At 38.9% G+C, this 16,108-nt stretch overlaps 2 protein-coding genes across 5 annotated transcripts; one reads left to right on the top strand and one right to left on the bottom strand.

The window, feature by feature from the left end:
* Positions 1–1,843: 1,843 nt before the first annotated feature.
* Positions 1,844–4,876, bottom strand: LOC103446722 (uncharacterized). 4 transcript variants are annotated; one of them, XM_017335074.3, is made up of 7 exons: positions 4,128–4,876; positions 3,962–4,042; positions 3,294–3,329; positions 3,120–3,205; positions 2,890–2,922; positions 2,612–2,733; positions 1,844–2,448 (listed from the first exon to the last, which is right to left on the bottom strand). In XM_017335074.3, exons 1-7 carry the CDS (start codon positions 4,432–4,434, stop codon positions 2,001–2,003), a joined length of 1,113 nt encoding a protein of 370 aa, XP_017190563.3. In that variant the 5' UTR covers positions 4,435–4,876; the 3' UTR covers positions 1,844–2,000. The 4 variants fall into 4 exon arrangements, with proteins under 4 accessions (XP_017190563.3, XP_017190564.3, XP_070662704.1 ...); XM_017335075.3 differs by having other exon boundaries at positions 3,294–3,326; XM_070806603.1 differs by having other exon boundaries at positions 3,294–3,344; positions 3,962–4,267.
* Positions 4,877–12,825: 7,949 nt separating this feature from the next.
* Positions 12,826–13,849, top strand: LOC103446724 (uncharacterized). The gene is made up of 2 exons (XM_008385856.4): positions 12,826–13,546; positions 13,642–13,849. The coding sequence occupies exons 1-2, from the start codon at positions 12,952–12,954 to the stop codon at positions 13,644–13,646; spliced, it is 600 nt and encodes a 199-aa protein (XP_008384078.3). The 5' UTR covers positions 12,826–12,951; the 3' UTR covers positions 13,647–13,849.
* Positions 13,850–16,108: the final 2,259 nt, after the last annotated feature.

Below are 16,108 nucleotides of genomic sequence, written 5' to 3'. Positions count from 1 at the left end.
TAGAGCTTCGCTAGTTTGTATGGTCTCCAAACTGTCCAATCCTCATGCCTCCTTTATTTCCGTCAATTTGCCGTGACAGGCGTCGATAGATTTGAGGTTATCGAGGACACTACGAAGTTGGAATTGGGGTTGGGATGAAGGTTGGGGTTGAGGTTGGACTACAGGTTGGGCTGAAGCCATCTATATTTCAATCAAAAAATTAAAATCAGATCAATTAAAATTTGAGAAACCGTCAGTGAGTGAAGTGATAAATTACAAACGAGAAACCTCTGGAATTATGTAGAACGATGAAGAGAAATTCATAAAGTAAATATGCGAAGAACAAAAACTAATACTATGAGAAATTACAGTCACATTCACTAGATTTATAAGCAAAGAAGAAAAATAGGAATTGATTTCAATTCGAAGAGCAACACGTACTTCTTCGGGATCTTGATTCTTGGAAGGCGAGCTGCGATGTGAGGAGGAGAAGAAATTTGATAGCCTGCACCATATATACACCGCCAACACTTTTTTCTATTACTACAAAATAAAAAATGCCAGCTTTTAATCCTAGAGAGAGAAAGAAGATAGGGAGAGGAATATTAATTAATAATAATCAAAATATAATACCTAATTTCATAAATGTTATTTTTTATAAAATCTTTTAAATATAGCAAAAAAATAATTTAAATAGACCTAAATACTCTCAAAATTAAAACTAACTAACAATATCCTCAAAATTAAAATCAACTAACAAACCCTATTGGATCAGAATTTTGGAAAAATGAGAGGCCACTACAGTTTGTGGGTGATGTCATAGGGAAGAGGATCATCTCCTGAGCTCAAGTTTTTTTTCTATTTTTTGTGATATATGGATGAATTACTTAACATGTTTGTAAATTGACCCCATTGTTATTGTCGGATGTTTCTAAATCACTAAACGTTTGTGAAGTCCATCTGGGATGAAGAAAAGGGGAAGACGACAAGGATCTAAGCAAGTTAAGAATGAAGAAGAAGTTGATCCGTCAAAACTTACAGAGGTACTTCCTAGTAGGTTTCCTGCATCAGCATTTCCCACAGTGATGGAGGCAGTTGAATCTTTACCTGAGGCAGAGCCCTCGAGTGAGTTGTGGTGGTTTGCCAAGGGCCTATTTACATCTGATGAGAAGAGGGAGAGATTCTGTGAGTGGGAAGATAATCGGGCCAAGCTTGAATGGCTCCATCGCGAAGTGGCCGATTAATATGCGCTTATATTATGTTTGACAATGTCTAGATCATAGATTTGATATGTTGAACTCTCATATATTGGGGGGATTAATTCTACTAGTATGTGAATTCTGGGGATCATCTTTCTAGTATACAGAAAGATGCTTCAATTTGAAATGCTCCATCGTTAATTATCAAGCTTAACAACGTTTGCTCTGTGTGGTGGTCTAAAACAGTTACAATAGTTGATTCGTGCAGGGGAGTCTCGTTAAACACAACTTGTGGACCACTTGACAAAACTTTGTACTTACAAAGTATCCATCACAATGTACCAACATTTTTGCCTTGTGCCTTGATAAGAGTATGATTCTCTTCCCTCTTATTTTCTTCACCTTCCCTGGCCTCCCCTCACATATTGCCTTTTGTCTTATTGTCTCTATAAAAAAATCAATGTAAAATGTTGGCGTAGCGTAATCATAACCGTTTTAGTAAGAGGGGAGGGAAGAGAAGGGGAGAGAGATTAAGAGGGGAGATAATCCTCCTCCGTGAATGATTTCTTGTGCTCATAATTGAATCACGATGTTCCAAAACAGAAAATATGGATTTCGCACCAACAGATGGTAAGAATACTTAATTAGACATATGAAACACAAAAGGGCAAAACATAATCATATGATAAATATCCAGCATTAATCAATCTTAGTCCGACGATTATTTGATTAGAGTACAACATAAGACCAAATTTTAAGCACAATAGTAGGGACGGTTTTTTTAATCAGAGTACATCGGATCCGGTCCAATCCAAGCCCAACTTAATCCTCGGCCACGTCCCTTAGCAGCCAAGCAACCTTATCATCTCTCGCAACCTTGTCATCTCTCGCAACCTTTAGGAACATTGCTATCTTCTCAGGGTTGGCTTTAAACACCCCTTTTGCATACCACCGCAGACACCCCTTGTAAAGCGGCCCAGGGTAAGATGATGCAACAGCCTCCACTGCTTCATCAAGTGAAGGTGCACTGCTAATACTATCAGCCGCTTCAATAGGGCGATCACTAAGTTCTGATGATGTCGCAGCACCTCTCCTCTGTGACAATAGCGCATCTCCCACCTTCCCCACTCCTAAAGAAACTACTTTGTCATTTTCATTTTTGTCCGTCTTAGCTTGTACGACAAGTTGTTGATGTGTTCTCCTCTTCCTTTTCCCCTTCCCCTTCCCAGGTGAGCTCATAGGTTGAGTGCTTTCAACCCGGATGACATGCCTTCCAGTGAAATAAAAAATCAACACGGGGAGATCGCATTCAAAGAAAAATTCACTTGAACCATCAAAAACAGAAACCTCAACCGGCAGTCACCAATATATGACTCTATTCGCAATTATGCAGCAAAATCATGCAAATGTTAAGTTATTTAGGATACCAATACCTGTACAGTTTTTCACAAGTTTCGATCACGAGTTTGGGAATCTCATCTGCCCTCCTATTTTGATAGGGATTGGCAAAAATCTCATCTACCATTTCCCCATTTTGATAGAAACGGAATGTTGGCTGCAGCAAAATGGACACATAATCATGAACGCAATTTTTCAAAAACAAAGGCTGCGTTACGTACATGAAGACTTATATCAATGAAATAAGCATGCACATTTGCAGGGTTTTCTTTTAGAAAAAAAAAAGAAAAAAGAAGGGGATACAATCATTTACCGTAGTGGTAATATTCATATCCGGCGAGTAGCCCTGTAAATAGACATAAAACGTTACTATTACCATACAGTAATTCATTAACCTTAAGATCCATAACTAGAATTCGAAAAAAGCAAAGACAACACTTTGTTTTCCCCTTAATCTTAAAATGGGATTCAACCATCTACAATACGACTAAAATAGTTTCCAAACAATCCAAGTTAACAGAAGTCCAGATTACAATACCATACCTTAGAAGTAAACACATACTTGTACACTGTTACATGTGGGAATTGCTCCCTCATTTTTCGAACCGTTGGAGATCCAAAATGATTGGCTGCAAAGGAAGAGTCCATGTATAAGTTTGAAGGAGCAGCTTACAACAGATAAATTGATTCATATATAAAATTGTTCGCAGAACTTACAATTATAAGACGTCGGCATAGCAAAGTAGAAAACTGCTGCCAATTGTCCATCTATCAAAATTAAGAAAAAACAAATGATAACGATTAAAAATTGCATACATAATATTATAAGTGAGGAAAGAAAAGGAGAAAAACGCTTTCAAAATGAATGCAAGAAAATTTAGGGATGGGTTTGGCATTCGTTTCCTTGGCTGCGTGTAAAACTCGAACCCCACTTGAGTGGACGTGTATGCAGCTGGAATCTGCATATTTCCAGATGATGTATTGCGGTTAACCACGACGATTGCTAACTATGGTGATTTCTAGTTGTCTCTGACCAGTAGTTTTGGTGGATTTTTTTTCCTTTTGTTACCCTAGGGAGAAGCCGAAGCAAATTTAGGCCTAAATAAGAAGAGCCTGGGCTTGGCTATAGCCTATAGGCACGAGGTGCCATCGCCCAGAATGCTAAAACAGGAGGGGGAGTAGTAACAAAGGACTAATGTCCACGAACAATGTTCTTCTGCCTGTATCATGTGACATGATGATCGCCTTTCTTTTATGTTTCTAATTTGTCTCATAAAGCAAGCAAATAATGAAGGAAAAAAAATGAAGCAATCCACGCAGATAAGGCAGGCTAGTATGAGGTTATGGGCATACAGATGACGATGATGCATCAGAGAAATAATTACCTTTAACTTTTTGTATAGCTCTCTCTACTTCATCCTCTTTCCACAAGACGACGTTGTCTGCGGGACTTGGAAATTTAATTGCTATAAAAATACACAGCGGTCTCAGTGGCAACAACAAAACCATCATCAGATCGCAGAAATTGGAAGAGAAAGAGAAAGGGGTTGCCTGGGGCTCTAGACGGGGACGGGGACTTGGACGGGGCGGGGGCTGAGGACAGCCGTCTTTGGTGTTGCAGAAAATGAGGGGAATCGAGCAAGACGGGTGATTTGGGTGTGGAAGTAGCATGAATCGACAGGGACAAAGACGGTGTGGTTGGGATCAAAGTTAGGGCTTTTAGGGTTTTGATACAATTTGGAAAACTGTGAAGACCATGAAGAACTTGGAAGGAAGAGGGGCCATAGGAGCCATTGCCTATGCCATTTCCAATTCGAAACAAAGTCTGTCGTATCATAACCCCATCATTCCTCGCCATGTTTCTCTCGATCTCTCGACACTCGAAGAATCAATTGAAGGGGGTGGCGTGGGTGGGTAGTTGTTTACTTGTTTGAGGGGTTTGGCTGATGGGGAACTTGAAGGGTTTGAGTTTTTTCAATGTTTAAAATTAGTTTTAAAAATTGAAAATGATATATTAAATTAACAAGTAACTAGGGTTAGAAGGTGGACGCATGGCAGCTAATTTTTGGTCCAAACAGTTAGTCATTGTTTTCGATACGCCGGAAACTTTAATCCAACATGCTGTATATAAATCTTCCTCACAAGTTTTGGATCCTCGGGTACGTATTATATCATTTCATATTGTTTCATGTTCATCCATACGTATTGAAGCTATATGATTGTGGATGATTCAGTGCCAAGTGAGTGATACTAAGTATAGAATATGATAAGTTTTACATATCCGCGCCAGTATATACAAAACAGACAGATCATGATCATGATATGACTCTTAATATGGGTAAGGTCGCTACAAAAATTACATTCTACAGAATTGATTGATCGATCTGTTTTGGCAGGTATTTCAACTAGCTCTTTTACATTGACTTTGACGCTTCTATGGCAGAGCCCCGTGCGCCCAATATGCCTTGGCACATCTGCAGGTCGGTCTCGTATCATTTAGATGCATGTTCTTTATTTTCTCAACTTTCGAAAACATTTATTTTGTGCCGGAGGTTCTGCCACTTGGTGACACACTTAAGCTAGTGATTTAAGGGTGAATTGCTTTCCTTTGCAGGAATTTGCAAGATTTCTTCGTGTCCTTGGTAGCTTCCCAATGGACTCGATTCCATAGAAGGCAGTCGTTTCTTGGGCTCAATTTCGTAATGGTTTTGGATTTCCAGACATGCAAACACAGTTCAACCTTCAATGTAGTATATATCAGGGCGATGAAGCTGCATACACAGATCAAGCTTCAAATGAGGAGACAATTCCTCTCAAAGCTTCATTTTTCTTTCCTTTTCGACTCTATATCATTCTTTATTTCCTCCGAACGGGGGTTTTTACTGTCCCCTCCCGACTACCAAAGTACAATCCGTGAAGTGTAAACAATACCGCGGGATTCATGAAAGACAGAGATTTGTGTGTTAAGACAAAAGACAGTTTGTGATGCTTTTTGCTTTGTGTCTATCATCATTTTACACTTGGTTCTTAGGTGTTCGCCCTGCAGTCTCGTCCTCGGGATTATAGAGTAGAAAATCCGTTCAGAAAATATGAAACTCTGAAGCTCTATGAATTCGATAAGACTATAGAGATATCGTAGTTGATGACGAGATTGCAAATCCGTGAACGTTGGCAGAGGAGGAAAATTAGTCAAGGCAGTGACGAGCATTTCATATGCAGACACCTTGGAGAAGGTAGGTCACCAAGTCAATGGAGGCTAATTGATCCGCCAACATTTTGGCGTGACCCATATATTCTGAAATCGATCCGCTAAACACCACTTGCTATAAAAATATGGGTGTGTAAAATACTTCCAGGGATTCGAACCTGCACAGCCATGATGGAAACTTAGCAAGTTAAGCACTAAGACAACAAAACTTGTTATTTTCAGATTTGGAGTTATTTTTACCAAATAATGTGTGTTTTTATGCCCCTCCACGCAGTTGAGAATTTTTTTAGTTTTCCTCCCAAACTTAGAGTTGTTTTCTTTAATCATAGGGGAACAAACACATGACTATTTTTTTTTTTATCAAGATTCGATGGAAATTGGGTCAAATCCGTGACATTTGGCGATGGTGACACTGACGGATCTTGTGTCGGTTCTCCCATTTCTGAAGCAATTTCTTCCAATTGCCACCACCAATAGACTTCTCTTGAGGCCTAGAACAATGCCCAATCATTGGTTGGAGCGTCGGAATCGAATTGGGGACGAATCAAGAACACCAATTTCTAGGGTTTCTAGCGGATTCGAGGCAAATTGGAGCATTTCCAGGCCAAATTAGAATTGGCCACAGGTATAAAGTTTGCTCTACTCTTTGAGATCTTCATTTCTATAATTTTCGAGAAATTTTATAAATAGTTGAGTTTTCCGGCGAGCCGGGGCGGCCGACCTCCACCCGCGGTGGCTGGTGCAGCGGCGCGTGGCCAGGGGGCCATCGATGTTATTCTTAGGCTAATTAGATGCCTTGAGCTCAGTTTTGGTAATTGTATGACGTAGGTTGATTGTTGGAATCTAAATCCTCTACGTTACTTGGTAAAGATATGAATCAACGATCCGACCGTTAGATCGTCACTAAACTTTAATATGTTATAGTACGTAATATTTGAGGACCGTAAAAACTTACGAATCTGGAATCTGACGTACGGATCTTCCCGAATTGGAGTTGTAAATTCATAAAATAAAATGTTGACTGCCATTTGGTTTTGGCAATTGGCGGAGATCCAACCGTTGGATCGTAATGAAACCTTAGGATGTTGTTCTAGAAGTATAATGTGAATCTTTGGAAGCAACGGATCGGAAATCCGTGATGCAGATCTTCCGAAATGAATTACGTAGTGATGTGTTTTACGTAAATTATGTATTCTATTGGTCAGGACTCTGAGATGTGATTTGATAATTGGTCACATGCGATGATAGTTCATGATGTCTCAATATGCGTGTTAGGGAGTCGTAGCGCGGACTTCAGGTGAGTGGGTTTTTTCCTTTCTATCGTATATTATATATATATATATAATCAAGGTCTAAAATATCGATATTATCGGGGATATTTCGCCGATAATATCGTTTTTTTTTTAGTGGACGATATTTTCACACTTGTCCACTTAATTATCGTCAATATATCGATATTTTTGTCAATATTATCGCGATAATATCGGATACGATATTTTCAGTATTTTAATGCATTATTTGGGTAATATATCGTAATATTATCGATAATATTAATAATATCGCGAGATGAAACCCAAAAAACGGCAGTCTAGGCGGTTTGAATCTCACTGCAAATCCCAAACTTTGCTGCAATTTTAGCTACGGATCTACAACTTCTGATCTCGTACGTAGCAGCAGAGCCCCTGCGAATTTCTGCAGCTCGTCTATGTGAAGTTGAGGGAAGAGCAAGTTAAGCTCAGATTGGGCACTATCATGAATATTTCTCGTAGAAGCTACCTGCAAAAGAGATGCATGCACCATGAAACTTGTATCTAAAAGATCTAGCCAAATCAAATATCAATGCTTACCTTTGCTCTCTGTTCTTTGACTTCTGAAGTTAGGTTGTCAATTTGTGTTCTCAAAGAAGCTAATTGAGTCTCTGAAGATGCAAGTTCCTTTATAGCAGCTTCTTTTTCCATAATAAGCTTCTCTTTTTCATTCTCATGCCCCTAGCAGTGAATAAAATCATGTCACAAAATGAGGGAAAAGAGTCTTAAGAGAAGAGTTTGAGAGAGTGCGAAGAGAGAGAGAGACTTAAAACATTTCTATGTGGTACTGGTAGCAAACCGGGATCTCAAATCCAAGATGGTTTTAACTTTTAATTATGAAATTGAAAACCATGAGATGATTTTAATGATGAAAACCACCTTGGGTATACGGCTGATGGTTTTAATGGTGAGGGGATGGCTGATGGTTTTAATTTTTAATAATGAAAACCACCCATTATATGAGGTTTTTATATTTTTAGAAGTTTGGGATATATATTATATATATATATATATATATTATATAAATGTTATATAAATTATAAATTATTTAAATAATATTTGGTTTTTCTTTTTTCATAGGCAAGCATATTATATATGTATATAAAACATTCACATATGTATGTTCTTCTATAAGAAATAACATATTAATCAAGAATTATTTACATTTGATATAGTAAATTTAATTAATTCATAAAATATGTAAGAAATTTACCTAAATCCGCTTAGGCCGCCTAAGTGCCCACCTAGCCGCTAGGCGTTAGTCCGCCGTCTGACTAGTGCCTAGCGTTTTTTAGAACCTTGGAAAAATGCTGAAAAGTCTCAATCTTGCACATAGAGGGATTCGAACCCCTCCCTTTGTCAACCACGCACCTGGGCCTTATCCAACTCGCTACAGATGTGTTTGTGATTACATATTCATCCTGTAATATTTATATGGTCGTTAAGATGTCTGCAAGGAGCTAATATTTATTATCTATGATAAATTTCTATAAAGTGTAAAATATTGTACTAATTCATTATATATAAATGATTATGGTGTGTTTAAACTTCTTTCATTAATTACTACATATTTTCTACACTCACAATGTTTGCCAGCTCGCTATATAATCAACTTAAATCAGTTAAATCCATCATGCAATGCATTTCCTTCCTATTTTTTTGTGATAAACTAATAGATAATTGACTAAATAAACATCCTGCAAAGTTTCAATAAAAATTTCTAAGTTTTTCTTACAATTTCCGTGGTTTTTATTCAATTTTTATTTATATCGATAATATCCCGATATTTCCATCAAAATTTCCGTGTTTTTGGATTACCGATATTTTCGATATCATCGATATTTTAGACCTTGTATATGATTGACAATTCCACAAATGGTTAGAAATTGATTATTGCATAAATTACTATGAATGCTTTGAAGTACTAATACGAACTACGAATGGCTTGATCCCTGTTAGGGTACGTAGGCAATCTAATAAGACGTTAGACGCAGCCATACCATAAATGAGATTAAATAATTGAGACAATAACCTTGTTTGAGAAATTGAGCAATATGAAGGAATATGGTGAAAATGTGAGATTTAACCTCACGTCTCGGTGATTAAATGTTGATTATAAATCAATGTGTGAAGAAACGAGAAATTGTGGTTTTACGTTTTATAAATGCCATGCCATAATTAGTTTATATTTTAGTATGTAATTTGGTACAAATTCGCATAGTGTTGCACACAATACAGAGGTCAAGGTAAGTTCAGGTGAGTATATAATGTTGGTATGATTGAATAATAATTAGTGATGAACGGATGTGAGTACAGCTCATAAACCTACACCCCGGTGTTAGTGCTCCCGCCCGTGGCCAGGGCATAGTCCTTCACGTGATGTTCACCTCCCGCACCTTATGCTCACCTTGGATTCAAGGTAAGTGCACATGCCTATCGTATAGACCATTATAGGTGGTTCCGACTCGTAGGTGACCTGCGATTATTCGCACAGTCTTCACGTGATCGTAGCACTAGAGCTTATTTATTTACACCCAGTCCTGTCGTACAGACCACTATATGTGGTTCCGACTCGTGTACAGGGATATGTGATGAGCTAGCATATGTGATAAGATATGGATAAGTCGTACAGGTCACAAGAGGTGACTCTCGACTTATGAGCTAGTATATGTGATGAGATATGGATAAGTCGTACATGTCACAAGAGGTGACTCCTGACTTATGAGCTAGCATATGTGATGAGATATGGATAAGTCGTACAGATCACAAGAGGTGACTCCCGACTTATGAGCTAGCATATGTGATGAGATATGGATAAGTTGTACATGTCACAAGAGGTGACTTCGACCTATGAGCTAGCATTGATTGATGAGATATGATTGTAGTCGTACAGGTCACCATAGGTGACTCCGACTAGCGTGCTAGTATGGGTTATTAAGCACTTGATTAATTATATTGCTAGTGAGATGCTGTGATGTGCTATACTTCTGGATTTAATGTTAGTATACTTTTAATTTCATGTTTATCCGTAGTATGATTTCCTGGAAGCTAAACAGGTGTTACGGTGAGGGATTATATCATTTAGAAGGTTTTTATTAAAGCTCTATTTTCTGACCACTCACTCTTGTTTTTATCCCTCCAGGTCTAGTAGTAGAGCTTTTGTATCGACGAGGATTCATGGCAAGTCTTGGTATTGGAGATTACCTTCGATGGTATGATTTTCAATCCACTCTATTGTACTTTACTTATGCTCTGACGTCACGTGTGAAATGAGTCCATTTCCGCTCATGGCGCACTCTTGTATTTAGACACTCTTAGGTTTAAATTTATTCACATTTTTTCCACATCATCATACTTTATGGCTTCATCACCCTCCAGGTGTCGACCAGCACAGCTCGATTCGGAGTCCTAGTGGACATTCCGGTCGGGGTGTGTCAATAACCGTTAACCGATAGGAAATTCATTATCCAGTGGGTATGGTTATGGATAATACCAGATGATTAATTTGCGGTTGTGGATATGATTAATTTTCTTGGTTATGGGAATGGATATAGCATTTCCGTCCCCAAACTGATCCGTTGCCATCCCTATGCTCACCTCTTATCTTGACGTCCAGTTCGAGAGATTTTTTAGTGTGACCGGAATATGGGATGATACACCACGTGCTACTATACAAATAGTGGAATATATGTGTTAAAATGTTAATGACTTAGAAAATACAATTTCCTACCACTTTTATAAAAACAAATGATGAACTACCCGTGTTCTGATCATAAAGAAAAATTTATTGTCCAGTTCACCCCGGTAGACGCCACAATAATAGGTTTAATCGATCGGTATGAGGTCTGTGCCCTCTGTCCGCAAAGTCCGCATGGTAACCTGCTTACGTGGCGGGCTTGATTTGTGGGGGCTCGATCTAATAGTCTCGCTTTCGTCACGTGGGTGGGCCCCGTGTGCGTATCTTGCATGGCAGAATGGCATCAACTTAACCACTAAGACAACAAAACTTGGAGTAATTTTCCTTAATCATTTTTGTTGGCTCACTTGGTGTTTTAACAAATTTTGAAGTTTCTTAACGGGACTGTTTCTCTTTGGCTATGAATTACTCCTATATTCGCAATAACATGGCTAAAATTTACTTTTTATTTGTTCAAAGAGTATTAAGAGAAAAATACCACTAAATTGTATTACTAGTTAGGAATCTCCAAATCCAAACTTAATTAAAATGGATCATTTTATAAGGTTGAGTTAAAATTGAATAAATAAACTTCACTTATATAATCGCAATCGGTATCAATTTTTAGAGTTTCAAGCAATTCGTAACCGACTAAGTTAGACATGCACACGATAGAAGCTTAAATAAGAATCTACATTGTAACTATATTAGTACATACTATGACTGCTATGGATATAACAAAATGAAATATTTAACTGATTTCTCTTCATTTGTAAATGAGGCCTTAGGTTTGATTCTCCTCAAATGCGAGTTTGAACTACATTATTGCTAGCATATTATGAGGCTAAGACCACTCTTCCTCCTTAATGTAGATAGTATCTTTTGTTAAAAAAAAAAAAAGATTCTTAAAGATTCGGAACGCTAGAATTAGGACAATATAGGAAAAGATCCAATAATCCCCAATTATTATTTGATAAAAATAAAAACAAAATACAAGATTCCATTTTAATATCTCACATCACAAGCAACGCACACCCATCTCTCACCCTTCATTCCGTAGGACTCTCACCCAAACAATGCGCACCTCATCTCTCACCCTTCATTCTGTAAGACTCTCATCCAAACAATGCGCGCCTCATCTCTCACGCTTCATTTTGTTTCCAATGCACGCCTCATCATCTCTCACCCTTCATTTTGTTTCCAATGCGCGCCTCATCTCGGAGGCAGATTGTCTACCCTCCTGTTTGGGTGCCAAATTCTTATCCCCTTCTATTTGTACGATCACGGTTAAGCCACATCAATATTTTATAGTCTTATTGATTTTTGTCTTATTATCTCTATAAAAAAAATTGATATAAAATATTGACGTGGCTTAACCGTGACTGCATAAAATAGGAGGGGATGGGAAGGACACCCAAACAGGAGGGCAAACAATCTGCCTCCCCTCATCTCTCAACCTTCATTTTGTTTAGATGCCTCGTCTATCACCCTTACTGGTCATTGTCTTTTAACCTTGTTCAATTCTCATCTCTCACCCTTCATTTTGTTTATGTGCTTCATCTGTCACCCTTACTGGTCATTATCTTGTAACCTTGTTCAATTCTCATCTCTCACCCTTCATTTCCAATGTGCTCCTCATCTCTCACCCTTCATTTTGTTTAGGTGCCTCATCTGTCACCCTCACTGGTCATTGTCTTGTAACCTTGTTCAATTCTCATCTCTCACCCTTCATTTCCAATGTCCTCCTCATCTCTCACCCTTCATTTTGTTTAGGTGCTTCATCTGTCACCCGTACTGGTCATTATCTTGTAACCTTGTTCAATTCTCATCTCTCACCCTTCATTTCCAATGTCCTCCTCATCTCTCACCCTTCATTTTGTTTAGGTGCCTCATCTGTCACCCTCACTGGTCATTGTCTTGTAACCTTGTTCAATTCTCATCTCTCACCCTTCATTTCCAATGCGCTCCTCATCTTTCACCCTTCATATTGTTTAGGTGCCTCATCTGTCTTCCTCACTGGTCATTGTCTTGTAACCTTGTTCAATTCTCATCTCTCATCCTTACTGGTCATTGTCTTGCAACCTTGTTGAATTCTGTTAAATTGTTAGCACAAAAGTCAAAGGCGGCACATTTTATATTATTAAAGCAAACGCTATATATACACTGTGCAGGTACACTCCTCCAATGCAAGAATCAATAATCATGTCCGAAGGGCAAACCCATGTCGAAACTGCAGCGGAACCCGGAGTCCGAGCTCGGCTGCTCCTAACTAGCCTCCGATCTAACCAAGATTGCCACCGCAGTTTGATGAAAGTGAAGGAGGCGGGAGGATTGAACCCTGCGGAAATGGAAAAAATCGACGAAGATACATCGAGGATGGCGTCAGGACAAAGGAGCCTCTTCTCTCTCTTGAAGAGGTTGATGACCCAAGAACTGGCTAACAACGGGGGAGGAAGTTTGCAGGTTGAACTTGTCGGAAATGTCCTGTCTGAAAAAGACTGGGAGATCTTGGAGGCTATCGTCGATGCCCTAAACCCACAGCAGCAGCAGCTGCTTGACCAGCAAGGAGCGACCTCCGCCGCATCCGCCTCCGTCGCCTCCGCGGCCGCCACATCCGCCGACGAAAGTCCGGGACCGCTAAGACGGTGGATTTTGGAAAGGGGAATGGTGATTCTGACGATATTCACAAGGATTTTGGACCTTTGGCTTGAAGATTTTGTTTTTTCAGCAATGTCCAGGCTTAATCCCGTCCAATGGCTTGTTCGCAGAAGATGGGGATGTAAGTAAGACTCACTGATTCTCATGGTTGTTGAATGTGTTAGTGTTGTTATTGTAGCTCGTGTTAATTCTTCGGTTTTTTGTGTGGAAATTCAGGGTGAAACGGAAGGAATTTGAGGGAAAATAGCTTCAAAGAAGGAAACGAAGCAGAGACAGTTGATGGTGATGGGAATGCAGTACGTAGAAGAATTGGTTCAGGTGTTGTCTGTTTGCATGGAATGCATGTTTCAGAATAATTGTAGATCTTTCTGTTTTTTATTTTTGATGAAAGATTGTTGGTGTCAAATATTGAAGCTTGGCTCAATTATAAGTATTCTGTTGCCATCGAGTCTGCATGCAACGAAGAAAGATTGTTGACTTGTTGAACAGAAAAATAAACTAAAATATAAAATAAATAAGAAATAAAGTCCTTACAAATTGGATCAAGTTATATGACTGATGCGCCAATCACCAATTAGGATAGTCCAATTATGGTGCAAGGTAGCCCAAAATTATGGGCTCTCAGAACCACGCGCCGATCACCAATTGCTATGAACATTTGAATATATGAACTTTTGGCCCAATAATCCAAAAGGAAAATGCGATGTAGTCCAAAAGAAAAATGAGATATAATTCCACTTTCTATATATTAATACCGTTACAGTAATTTCGAGAGTTGAATCGATAAATTCTTAGATTGACGGGTACATTCACATTCGATGGGATACATAATCATCTCTTATATACAAAGCCAAAGCCGCAATGAATAGTGCATTTGGGGCCAGGGCTTCGACAAAAAAAGAATATGACCAAAACGCCCTCAGCAAAAAAAAAAAAAAAATCAAAATCAGCAAAAAAAATGCATAAGATAATACAAGGGTAGTTTTGTAAATTTCTTTATTTTTTATGATACTGCCATTGAATCTGCTCTCTCCATTTTTTATCCTACAACTCAAAACCTCGACAAAACACACTTCGCCTTCTGCAAAAGCTCGACAGTTCTCCCTCTCTGAGAATTAAAAAATGTGAGCTCGCTGATCTCTCTGAGAAACCATGGCCTCCATTCATGCCGAAAAATAATCTACTGGCTGTCACTTTCCAGTAATCTCTCTCCCTCTCGCCAAAGTCTATAAGTTGACCACCGTGGGTGAGCGTTTTCTTTCACCCACCTAAAAAAGACGCTCGCTTTTTCTGTTCGTTTCTTGGGAAAATTCTACACACTCTGTTTTTCTCAACCCGCCAGCTGAATTCACAAATTCCAGGTAAATTCCTTCGCCACTTCTCCCACTTTCGGTTTCGATTTAATGGCCATTGTGAATTTCAGTTAATCCCCGAGTTTTTCCGCAGTCGAAAATGGCGCAGTTTCAGAACGACGAGCTGGAGTACGTCGTTGACGACTACTTCGACATCGCCGACTTCGAAGACACCGACGCTTTTGCCGGTAACCAGCTCCGGGAAGCCACGGCGCCGACTCGGACTTCGCTGAGGTCTTTGTTTGTCGAATTTTGGATTTTTTTTTTTTGTTTTAGAAGAAATCTTAAATAATTTGGGGATTTTTGCAGAGCAAGGCGAAGACTGATACTTCGGCAACTGAGTTTCCACAGTGACTGAGGGTTGGAATGCAAGTCATATCTTTTGTTAAAATGCATGCATGAAATAAACATGTTGGATGATTAGTGAAGTTAGGCTAGTCAACATTCTTTGTGTAAATTAGGCAAGTTAGGCAAGTTAGGCTTATCTTCTCTTTCTTTTCCTATATAATGTTTCATCTTGTAATTGTTTTGATATGAAATACACATAAAAAATTCTACATGGTATCAGAGCAGGAACTCGAAATTCCTGGCTCTATTGATCGTTTTCGCTAAGTTTCTTTTACTCTAAGCTAAGATGGCTGGAGAACATTATGAAGCTGAGTGCTCGATAGATGCTCTGTTGATCGTTTCCGCTAAGTTTCTTTTACTCTAAGCCAAGATGGCTGGAGAACATTTACTCTAAGCCAAGATGGATGGAGAACATTATGAAGCTGAGAGCTCGATGGATGCTTTAGCTCTACCTAACGTTGTTCAAGTTTGCGGCACGAAGCCATTTCAAGTTTGTTTGTTTGCGGCACGAAGCCATTACTGTTTGTTTGCGGCACGAAGCCATTTCAAGTGGGAATTTGGTAACATGGCACAACAAGAAGCAAAGCGTTATTTTTACTAAACCTCTTCCTATGGTTCAGTTCATGCGCATTCTGTCCAAGCTTGGCTCAAGGAATCCCCTCGATCCAGCTTGAGGGGGAGTGTTGGAATGCATGCAAGTCATATCTTTTGTTAAAATGCATGCATGAAATAAACATGTTGGATGACTAGTGAAGTTAGGCTAGTCAACATTATTTGTGTAAATTAGGCAAGTTAGGCAAGTTAGGAAATTAGGCAAGTTAGGCAAGTTAGACTTATGTTCTCTTTCTTTTCCTATATAATGTTTCATCTTGTAATTGTTTTGATATGAAATACACATAAAAAATTCTACACTGAGAGTTCTTCAGCCATGTCTCTGGTGCAAGGCAAATGGATCAAGGTTTGTTCCCTTTCACTAATTTCCT

Source organism: Malus domestica, chromosome 10 (assembly GCF_042453785.1).
Source record: "Malus domestica chromosome 10, GDT2T_hap1".
NCBI classification, from domain to species: domain Eukaryota; kingdom Viridiplantae; phylum Streptophyta; class Magnoliopsida; order Rosales; family Rosaceae; genus Malus; species Malus domestica.
This window is presented reverse-complemented; position numbering and strand designations above follow the sequence as displayed.